Here is an 11,634-nt window from a genome sequence, read left to right as displayed (position 1 = left end):
TGTTCTGGCCTTCCTGCCCAGCCAGTGTTCCCCAACCACATAGACAGGGCACCACAGGGACTGAGAGTGGGGAGAGTAAGCATTGTGAAAATATGACTGCTCATCATGAAGAGCATGTGTGTGTTGGGCAGAATATTAAAGAGGAAGGTACATACACAAACCGAGTGGCTTATAAGATAGAAAAAAACAGTAGTGCAATGTTATGTGTAGTAAGTAGCCTTTCTCTTACTTCTTGATATCTTCCTATCAGTTTGACATAAACTAAGTGATTGATCTTGTCACAAATATAAGAAGTAGGGCTCATATCATAGAGTGGATAGCACATAGCAGTACCTAGAGTGTTATTAAAAATGCCCAAATAACACAACTTTCATTGTAGTCATCAAGTTCATTGTCACATGGCTCTTCCTTGGTCTCTGCCACATTAAAAGGTTTGTCCTGCTTTACTGATTAAATGGCAACGTTGTGGTCAAGTTAATAACCCTGCCCTAAAGTGATCCACTTAATCAAAATAATAGGTATGAGTTGTATTAATTGTAATATGCTTTAGAGTAGGAAGCTTTGATCAAGTTAAATGAAGGACCAAATTCAGTGAATTTAATGGAAGATGCTGTATTTGGATAATTTCAGGGGTTCAAACTGAATATTTTTTCCAGTAAGAAGTGATCAGATTATTCAGAATACACAACAGAGAATCCTTTCACAAGCATTGTATGAATTCTCTTCTCTATATATGTTACATGCTTTAGTTCCATTAACATATGACCCAAGAGAGAGTTGGTTTTTAGATATAATCTCACCACATCGCAGTCAGTTCCGCAGTCCAATAGTTTATACACACTTCTTCAAACTTCATTACAACCACATACAAAAAAACCACCCCTGCCATTCCTTGTTATTCACATTCTCTAATGATTTCTATTTCCATCAAAAAAGTTTCCACGGCCTCTTGGATGAGACCTCCCTCCACAGTCAGAGAGGCCAAGCAGCTCCTCAGTGGAATTTTTCCTTTATACACATTCTCTAAATCTGATTATATAAAAGCTATTTACAGTCACTGCTCAGTGACTCAGTTTACATTTCTGACAGTCACATTTTTCTGTAGATATTTAGTGAATGCCTTCAGAATGAACAGAAGCTCTTCTGTTGTATCTGTTGTACAGGCCTAATGATGTGAAAAGACTCTGTTGGTACTCTGGAGAGCTGCTGTAAACTCTGCTGGGTCTGACTCATCTCAGTGTGAGGTATCAGCTCTGGGGACTAACTTCAGAACAATAGGTTTTTCTGGTACTATGAATCCCTGGCCACTCAACTTGAGAGGGATCTGCAACATGAGGGGAGAAAAAAACATTTGTAGCCCAGCAAATAAAACAGACAGAGATTATTAAAGAGACATTGCGGCACATGCCTTTGTTTTTCCCTGTTTGCCCAAAATCCAGTCCAGGTCATTCAAAAACTGCTCCACAGTTCCTATCAGTTTTACAAACTTGGAAATGTTTTGATTTTCTGTCAAAGCCCCAATCCAGGTGGGTTTACTACTTGCATGGGGTTTTGTTATGGAAGTTTCATCCAGCCCTAATGGGTCCAGACCTGGGAAGTGCTGAGGGCCTCCTGGCCTCAATGGAAGCTGCAGATGCTCTGCATTTCTTACATTTAAGGCCTGTGATGGGGTCTACCATCCTTCTCTGCCCCCCCAGCTGGAAACATCTCTGCCTTGACACACCTACCTGAAGGCAAAGTGTCACATGGGAAACAAGGGCAGTAAATTGAGACCTCTAAACACTGCCTATTAAGGCCACTCAGGGTCTAGTACTGACAGAACCAACAAGACCTGCTCCTCTTGTGGCTAGAAAGGGTGGGAGGAGACAGTAGCCAATCAGGATCCACCAGGTGAGATAAGACGGCTAGACCCCCTCCCCCTGAGAGGGATTGCTGGCTGGAGCCAACAGGAGAGGAGTTTCTCCAATCCTACTACAAAAGCACCAAGGTATGGGTCAAGGCCTCACAACTTGACTGCACCTTTAGGTAAAGACTGCAGCAAACTGTTTTTGTTGTGGTGTTAAAAGCCCAGGTGACCATGTTTTAGCTGAATTTCAATTGTTACAGGATTAGCAGGTGGTGTGAAGGCATCTTGCTCTTAGTGAGCTGTGACAAGACCCTAAATAAACCTACTCTGTGTTTTGCACTTCTTCATCTCTTCCTTCTTTCATCATTGCTTAATCTCAGTGAGCACTGTTGTAAAATTTAGAATTCCCCATTCTTTGTAGTCTTCCAGGAGATAGCATGTTCCGTAGATCAGGGTATGGGACTGAGAATCTGGAGACCTGAACTTTTTCCTCAGCTCTGATACATACTTGTTGTCCACACATTGTGCATGTCACTTAGCTGCTTTCTGACTAAGCTTCCCTATGTGTAAAAATGGAGATGATGCTCACCTACCTCATAGAGATCTTTAAAATCCATAGATGAAAAATGCTATGATAGTGCAGTCTCAATTATTATTTCTAGATCATTTGCCTGTGTAGTTGTGTAAAGCACAGTGTTGGTGTTTCAGGCTGGCAATTTTTGTAGGTAGAATTAAAACAGTGGGCATACCAATGTTCTCTTTAGGTAGAATGAACTCTTTCTGTCTTAGCCCTTTTGAGAGCAGAAGGCACCAATGACAAATACATACTTGCCTTCCTTCTAGGAAATATCTAAAAGACATCCATCTTTGGATTATAGACACTTATTGAAATGCCATTTATGGCCTTTGGTTATTTCTCATCACTCATGTAGACCTCATGATGTACAGCTAAATTTTCCTCCTTGATGCCCAGGGAAGGCAGTACATTTGCTTTTGGAAGACAGCAAGCTTCCCAGTTGCAGGAAGTGACAGATCCTTGGCAAAATCATTTCCACAGAATGTCTGTCACAGTATGTCTGTGTTACAGTATTGGATTATGATGGCTGTAGCCTTCATAGAAGGTAGTGTTCACCTCAACAAGAGCTTATTTCCTGATTTTAAAATAGTGCAATGCCTCTAACTTAATGTTAGTGAAAGGTGGTTATAACATTACTTTGAAAGTCTGGTAATGTTTCAACCTTTTATAAATAGCATAAAGACATTCATCCCATTCCCCCCCCCCCCCCCCCCCCATAGAAAAGGCTGCACTGGCAACCAGAAAAGAGCAAAATAGGTTTTGGATTTGTTTGTGACCCATTCAATAAGTAGATGAAGGATGAGGTATGACTTCCAGATATCGACCCTTAAGCTACTAAGGGATTTCAGCAATGGAAACAAAGATACATATTTATAATCATAACTGGATATGACTCAAGCAATTTCATTCCTCTGTGGAACATGGTGATGCTGTTGACTAATATACTTGAATGAAGGTATCTCTAAAGTTGATTAACCACTTTTCTCTCCTTTCTGTCCTGCAATGTTTCCTTGGTTGCTAATTTTTTCCCTTATAGTATTACTCCCACTGTATTTAGAATACTGCATACTACACACAGTGCATGCAATGTACAATCTGCTACATATTACACTTCTATGTGCTATCATCTGTGTTGCACATTCATTTTGCATTTTTCACCGTGTATCATCTGTTTACCCACATAAAGTATTTATTTAAAATTGTTTTTAATATACTGTTTCCAGTAAATAATCATCTGGTTTTCACACCTGAGTTTTCAAATGTAAATCTGGGTTTCTCACCTGGGTGTCTTTGCAGGGTTTGATGGTGAAATTCTGCAGCAGGTTGGTGATAGCGACTTTCATGGAGAGGATAGCAAACCTCATTCCGATGCAGTTCCTGGGACCAGCTCCAAAGGGCAGGTATGTGTATTGATCCAGGGTCTCTTTGTTCTCTTTACTGAACCTGGTTCCAATCACAAGTGTAAGAAGGAAATCAGGGAGCTAAAGAAAAAGGAAGCCAAGTATCTCTCCTTCCTCTCTTTTTTTAAAGAACCTCTAATTGCGTACTAGAGAAACTTTGCTTTTAGAAATAGCACATCTTTGGTTATCCCAGCAGTCTAATAATTACACAGCCCATTATGTTCAGGGTGGGGTGGAGAGAGGATCTGAGTTCAAAGCCTAAATTATATTCTTTGCACCTGGGCTAGAAGCATCATGAGTTCCACTCTTTCAAAATGATCACACATTGTTTCCAGTCTGAGTGAAGCCAGAAGACATCTTTGTTAAGAGCAGTCTGTTGTTCCAGTCCTATTGGGAAAAATGGGAGGCAGGTCTAAAATGGCAGTGGGCAAGTTATGACCTCAGTCCCACTGAGACCAATGAGAGATGATATCAATTTGAAAAAGGGCAGTTCTATATGGAATTCTCTATAGCCACCCCCTTCTGAAAGAGAAACTTTCACTGATGAATACTAATGGGAAAAATTACCATTAATCCTAATGGTTTTCAAAAATAGCTTATATGGAAGATTTCAGTGAGTTTTGACTATATGGGAAGTTTTGAAGTGTCAGTGTTATGTTGTTAAGATGTGAGAAAGAAATAGTCTGACAATGGGTGCTAAATTTCTCAAAAGGACCAATTTTTAAAATTAATTTTAACTCCTAAATTAATCAACCTATATTGTACTTGCAAAATCTCAGATAGCTCACTCCATACTCAGAGAATAAGGGCTATACATCTGGGGAGGATATGCTGTATTCTTTTAATTATTAAAATTAATTTAGGAATTGTTAAATCCCTGCTATTCAATTCTTCCTTAACTACGGAACCATGTGTGATGTGTCTTCATAATGAGGAATCCACTCCAGCTTTTGTATTGTCAAGCAGGTATTAAGATAAAACACAATAAAAATTTGTTTGTAAGAGGCTAATATTTAGGAATGAAGTAATATATATAAGAGATATAATTATATTGCTCATTGCCTATAGATATAGATTCTGTACCTTTCCGGTCTGAACTCCTCTGGTTCTGGCCAGTATTCTGGGTCACGATGCAGTACAAAAAGTGGGATCATAACCACAGTGTCTTTCGGAATGATCACTCCATTTACTTCTACGTCTTTCTTACAGATCCTTTCAAGTCGTCCTCCAAGAGGAAACATCCTAATGGTTTCATTCACTATCATGTCGAGATACTCCATCTGCATCAGGGCATCGTAGGTGAGAGGAGTCTTCAGGGAAATAGAAAAAAGATTGTCAGGCATGTGAGAGTCTAGATCAAATTTTCACTTGATCAGTGTTGAAACTATCACGTCCTCCCCTCTCATCTGTCACATTGCACATTCCACTTTCAATGCAGAATTGAATGTTCAGTGTGAACAATGAATTTACCTTCATTTTCCTTTCCTAAATAATGTAAGTTACTGGAAATCTCTGGAAACACAGTTTATTCTTAAAGTCAACAATTCTGAGCCTCCTGGTGTGGCCAATGCATTTTGAAGAGTGGCATCTCTTGAAATATGTAGGAGTCCAGTGTAAGATCACAAACACTAATTAATTAGTACCCATGAACAATGGTATGAATTTCCTGAACTGTTCCAAGAATGCTCTATATCTCCCATCTATCATCTTCATTCTGTGAGTGTAACTTTCTTCTCCCTATCGCTCCTTGTTTCCTTTTGCTACTGCTTCATAAACAATTCATTGTTGTTTAACAAGGTCAAATAACTAGAGGTAATTTACCCCTTGTTGAGTGTGTGAATTGTGATGTGAGAGATAAATAGGTAGAAGAAAGGGTGTTCTGGGGAAAACATATAGACAAGCAGTGATAAGAAAAACAAGATGTGTGTGTATATATTGTTATAATATACATATTTGACTTAGTAAGGATTTATTTTATTGTCCCATGGGCAGAGTTACTGGTGTGGGTTTGAGATTGGAGATTTAAAAACTGTACTAAAGACTGATTTGTAATCCCTGGTATTGCCGGGCTACTGTTATCCATGTTCATCATCCCTTCAGCCTCCCTTCCGCTCATATATCATCTGGAGATTTTGAGAAATGCACAACAGCTATTATACATGTAATAGTTATGGTAGGGCGTTTGCAAGACAGTCACGGTATATTCCACACATGATATTTTAAGTAACACACATGAAATGGCCATATGCCATTTTGGAGGCAAGTTATCTGCTCTCCTTTTGGTGAAAGCATACATTTCTTAATGTGTGCCCATCACAGCTTCCAAAAGATAGCAGAGTCAGTATTTATTAAATGGTAGTTTTCTAGCACATGTATTTAAGGTCTTTAAAGAACAGTCTTATCAACTTGACTTAGCTAGAAGGCGGAGGGAACTGATCTTAAAGAGGCTCTGCACAATCACTGAGCAGTCAACACTCTCTTGCCTTGTTTGGTAAAACTGAGTCTATCTCCTCCTGCAGCTTTTGCTGCACATCAGGATGGATGGCCAGTTCGTAAGCCAGGTAGCAGAGGGAGTTGCTGGTAGGCTCATATCCAGCAAAAACAAAAATAAATGCTTGTGCCAGAATCTCAAGATCAGTCAGACCTGTGAGAAGAGAGAAAAACAGGTAGAAAAGGTGAGACCCAAACACAACAGCATGTAGGCTGTGCTCCTTACACATAGTATCATTTTTTTTAGTATTATTATCCCATGGGCAGAGCTGATGGGGTGTGGTGGTGGGAAAGTTAAACAGGGACTAATGATTGATTGGTAATCTCTGGTATTGTTGATTGGTTTATACTGACCACACTACGCAAAACATGGGTTCCTGCAACGTTTGCTGTGGTTCACTTTCAGGTTATAAAGTCCAAGTATTCTGTGGTTACATAAATGTCATAGGACACCTGCTATTTTCCAGTTCTGAAAAGAACCGAGACTATTTCTATCTACATTGCAATGGGAGCAGTTTTATTTAAATGAATAGTGATGCAATGCAAACAAATAGTTAGGGGGCAGAGCTGGCCTTTGCCTCTTACCATATTGGCAGGTATCAGATATTGTTCACTGGCCAACGCTAATGCTTATACGGCAGGAGTTGGCCTGGAATGCAGGATTTCTATTCTGCTAGTGGAAGAAGTGTTACATAAAAGTGATGATAACTTGTCCCCATCTAACTCTGTGCTGGACAAAAATGTATGTACTCCAGTTGTGTCAATGATTCCTACTCCCAGCTCAAAATGGGGGATGAACCTTTTATTTCATCTCCAAGAGGCACACCTATTCATATTCCCCGCACTTCAGCAGCCCCCTAAGGCACTCACAAGTATGGGGTTTTTTTGGTGTTACCTTTATACGTGTGATTAACTCCATTGCTTTCATGGCTTGTGTTAGAGTTCTGGGATTCAATCATCAGCTGCAGGAAATCCACTCGGCCCTGGGAAAAGAAGTAACCACTCACAGGAGAGCTGGTCTGGTGAGAGAGTCCCTATGGAAGGCTCAGAAAGATAGGTCTCAGAACACAAACGTTGTATTTTAAAGTCCCCGGGAGTGGTGAGAGGATCCAGCAGAATGCAAATACTTTTCTTGTTACAGTGGCTCAAAACATGAAACTTCTGGGAGGGTTCCATCTGCCCAGTCCCAAAGAGTTATTAGCAAGGACAGCAGACTTGGTCTCTTGCTATCGCAAGGAACGATGAGCAATATCTGAGTCTGCAAAGCTAAACTTTTTTTGTCCAGTTTGCAAAGCACCCTCGTTAATACAGCTTTACAATTTTAGGGGAAAGTAACAATGACATCTCAGAAAGCGATTTTTAAAAGTAGCTCCCTTACCGCAGGATTACTCTGAGGGAGAGGAAGTCCAGCAGGGAGATAAATGTGATTCTGTCATTTTTTGGAGAGTGAAGACCACCTCTTTTGGGGATTGTGCTCCTGAATGCCACAATATCAATGTCACTGCCCTGAATATTTGTATTCATGCACAGCTCTACTGCTTACTCAGTGGAATCTCTCCCTCTGTCTGCTCCAGCTCCCCATGTCTGCTCCTTAGCATAATTTGCTGTAAATCATAATCTTTGCATGCCCAAACTACAATCCAATCTGCTTGGCTTTTACCCTGAAATAGGTTTAGGTCACTGATGCACACATTCTATTGTGGTCCTTTGCTAGACTCTTACTCAAACAATTAAGTATTTTTCACTTGGGCTAACTGAATAGAGAATGTTCTTTGGCATCATGACTGGGAGAGTCCTGCTTACCCCTTTGGCCTCCTTTTTGCGTTCCTCCTTCATTCTGATGAATGACTTGGTGAAGAATTCTACGGCATCTTTGGGGAAAAAATTCACATTCATCTTCTTCAGAATGGGAATGAGAAATGGGCATACAACTAGAAGGGAGACAAAATAACTGAGACTGAAGCAATGTCCAAGGAACAAAAGTCCATTTCACCTAAGATACCTATGGAAAAGTATTAATTAGAACAGCTGGCAATCTTTATTAGAAAGATGAGGTTACATCATTTTAAATGATGGCGCTACTTGATCGCTTCTCAGGGCCTCACTGAGGTCCCAGCCCATCCATCACCATGTTCCCTGTGGAGCAAGTGGGCTCCACGCTGCCCCCCACTCAGGTATCTGCACAAATGACATAATTTAGCCCTAAATGTACATGAGAGCAAAAGAACATTCCACCATCTTGAACCACATCTGACTGGAGGCACTGTCTCTGAAACTGATGAGTCATATTCTGAGTGCAGGACATTCCGCCCATTTGCACTAGCAATACTCCATCGATGTTGACCAGGATGAAAATATTCTAAAAGTTTTGAAATTCTTCCAGTCATTTCAGACTGACCTCAGTGTTCTGGTATTCACTAACATCTCGTGTCCCAATAAACATCTCCACACCCCACCCCTGCAGCATTGTGATCCTTCCCACAACACATAGGCCAAATTCTGAATTTAATAGCACTTGCATAATTCCAGATGATTCTCATCAGTGGGATTGTATGGGCATAAATTAGAGCAGAATTTGTCCAAGATGACCCTTGAGACTTCTATTGTGGACAGAAAATTGCTTCGTCATTGACTTATTGCCTAAGGTATAGAGGAGACCACTTGTGTAATTCTGATGCTGAAGTCATAATGTCACTGTTCAAAATCAAACACTTAAATGGAGTTTTTAGTGAGCAGGAGCCAACTTACATATCAAAATGAAGAGTGGATCAAAAAAGTTAAACTTCACTAGTTTCTTGATTTCCTTGACAAAAGGGTCTTTGGGATTGTTCATGGAGTCAATGTTCACACCGAAGGAAGTGCTAGTGACAACATCCATGCTATAGGCTCCAAAGATGCTGAGGAAAGACAGAAAACAGAACACAGATCGGGGCGTTAATGTTTGAAATAGGTAATTACCAGTTTTCCTATATTACATCTCCTTAAAGAAAACAAAACCCTCAGGAGACTTTTCTTCATGCTGCTGAAAAGGGGGCAAGGTAGTCAACCCCAGGAGAACATCTATAGGGAAAGGGGTAGATTTTCATAAAGTTTTACTTAGAACTCTTTGAGTCTAGAATCTAGCAGCCTTACTGTGGATATTACATAGTGTAATGTATTGGCCTCTGGTGGAATCAGACCTATTCAAGTGCCTGTGAATATCTTGTCAGCTGGCTATGGCCTTTCAAGAGGCTGTGAGCCCTAGTCCTGCTGACAGCTGATATTAAATCTGTGTGTGCTCCAATGGTAGAATAAATGAGCTGTAAAAAAATAAATAAATAAATAGAATTCAAATAATATTATATCAGGAAGTATTTCTTTATTATTTGTATTCTGGTTGTGCCCCAATGTGCTGGGTCAACACAGGCAAAAAGAGAAAAGAATCCACCATCTAAGAAACTTCATGGACGCACACCTGTACAAAAATAGTTTTGTCTGATCCCCACGTCAGCCTCCAGCATACAACCTGAATGATGGTTCCCATGTATTAAATCATAGATATTAGAGTAAAGGCCTTTTAGACCATCCTCTCAATCTCCTTGTCAGCGTTTTTTTTCACTCTAGTTTAAAATGTGCCAAACTTTGGGGTTTCCACCAGTTCCACAGGGTTCACCCCAGGAAGATTTTCTTGAGATTTAGCCTAAGTTTTCCCTTTTAAATTTCATTCTGGTTTTTCAGATAGCCCTGTTCATCACTTCAGAAGTCTGGTTTATCCAAAATCCAATCTGCATTGTCAGTAATGAATGAACCAAAGACTTGCTCACAAGATTTGGTGCTCAGTCAACTGTTACTCACTCCTTAACAGCCACAGGCTCTTCCTTTTCTGCTTTCTTCTGAACATTTTTCACCAGAACCTCCCCGTAATGCTTGATAATGGGAAACATCTGAAATGCAAATCATAGGACATGACTTAAACAGGTGAAATTTTACTTTTTCATTAAGCCTAGCTTCTAAAAAGCCGAGGAGAGATTCATTAATATTTACAGACTTGGTCCATTTCTGCTGTCTGGGGCTTTTTGTTTTAATCCTTTTTCCTTCTTTTTACATTAGGAGGCACAAATGAAACAGGCCAGTTTAATAATTTGAATCTGACTGAAGAGACCACACCATTGCAACTGTTTCAGTTTGAACGCCATCAGTGCACTGACCACATGGTTTAGTTTGTGACTGCTCCCCTCTGGGTTTTACCTCCTTTAGCCTCCCACTGGTGAAGGTTGGAGAGAGCACAGTGCGAATCCTCTTCCACTGCTCATCCTCAGCTAGGGAGACAGCAGACTCCAGCACTCCCACTAGACCTAAATTCTGGAGTGACAAAGGCAAGTTTATAACTGAAAAGAAGCTATTGGGTTTCTCTAGAAAAAATAAGAATATATGAAGCAATCCTTTGCCCTCCAGATATACACACATGCACTTCCCCAAACCACACACATTGCTTACACTTCAGGCAGATGTAGCTACATGAAAACACCAATTCCACATGCACTGGGAGAGACCTGCACAAATGTGCACACAATAACTCAGATTGGTGCGCGTATACTCACACCCACACATGATCAAATGCAGCTCTCATTTATACTGGTGTAACCGAGAGCTGTCTTTGTCCTAAATACTTTTTAAAAAATAAATAAAAATAAACAACCTAAGCAGCTTTTAAAGTGGAGTCAACCAGCTCTCTTTGACAGCCTGGGTATCCAGTTACAGCTGAGGTCTCCCTTCCCCCTCGCTCTTTTAGTGATATGCAGTGGCCACTTAGATTAATCCCAGGTGTGCATTCATTCTGCATCTCTGAAAGAAATCGTATGCATTCCTAGGATGTTTAACTACAGAATTTGATGTTCTTATGATTTTATTATATCTTTCTGTTTAATATTACTGATTACCAGCCTACCCGCCGGTTGGTAAAGGTAGTGAAGCACTCTTTCACCAGCACAGTTTTAATTATTGCAGGATCCATGACAGCCAGCACAGGTTGCCTGCCATCATAAAACCTATGGGGAAAAGAAATAAAAATTAATGATTAACTAATCTCAGTGAAAGTCAGGAGGTACACAGAAGCTCCTTTTTGGTGTTTCTCTGATTACTACAAGTTCTAGTCTTCATTAGCTTCTACAGCAAAGTGCACTGAATGGAAATGCAGATGTATAGAATCATAGAAACTGGAGATGGAAAAGGCCTTTCCAACCACCATCTATTTCTGCCTTTTCCAGCCACTCCAGGAATGTTTCCTTTGAGAGACTATGCCTGTCTGAAAAATCTCTCCCTCAAACACAGATATCCCCAAT

The 11,634-nt window shown here is 40.3% G+C and overlaps 1 protein-coding gene across 1 annotated transcript; it reads right to left on the bottom strand.

Annotated features, from left to right (window-relative positions):
- Positions 1–976: 976 nt before the first annotated feature.
- Positions 977–11,612, bottom strand: LOC137147678 (cytochrome P450 3A9-like). Its single transcript, XM_067539980.1, has 10 exons — positions 11,241–11,612; positions 10,541–10,654; positions 10,148–10,236; positions 9,062–9,210; positions 8,117–8,244; positions 7,209–7,296; positions 6,307–6,467; positions 4,907–5,133; positions 3,704–3,866; positions 977–1,324 (listed from the first exon to the last, which is right to left on the bottom strand). The coding sequence occupies exons 1-10, from the start codon at positions 11,304–11,306 to the stop codon at positions 1,235–1,237; spliced, it is 1,275 nt and encodes a 424-aa protein (XP_067396081.1). The 5' UTR covers positions 11,307–11,612; the 3' UTR covers positions 977–1,234.
- Between the last annotated feature and the right edge of the window lie 22 nt (positions 11,613–11,634).

Source organism: Emydura macquarii, unplaced genomic scaffold, assembly GCF_026122565.2.
Source record: "Emydura macquarii macquarii isolate MOO-44397 ecotype Brisbane River unplaced genomic scaffold, CSIRO-AGI_Emac_v2 contig_68, whole genome shotgun sequence".
Classification (NCBI taxonomy): Eukaryota; Metazoa; Chordata; order Testudines; family Chelidae; genus Emydura; species Emydura macquarii.
The sequence above is the reverse complement of the archived record's forward strand: the minus strand, read 5'-3'. Positions and strand labels throughout refer to the sequence as shown.

Excerpts from the sequence above, each read along its gene's own strand:
- LOC137147678 (XM_067539980.1), bottom strand. The coding sequence starts at position 11,306 with ATGGATCCTGCAATAATTAAAACTGTGCTGGTGAAAGAGTGCTTCACT. Across the intron at positions 6,468-7,208 it reads AGTTAATCACACGTATAAAG|GTCTGACTGATCTTGAGATT; the intron begins GTAACACCAAAA and ends CTCTTCTCACAG. Across the intron at positions 1,325-3,703 it reads AACCCTGCAAAGACACCCAG|ATCCCTCTCAAGTTGAGTGG; the intron begins GTGAGAAACCCA and ends CTCATGTTGCAG.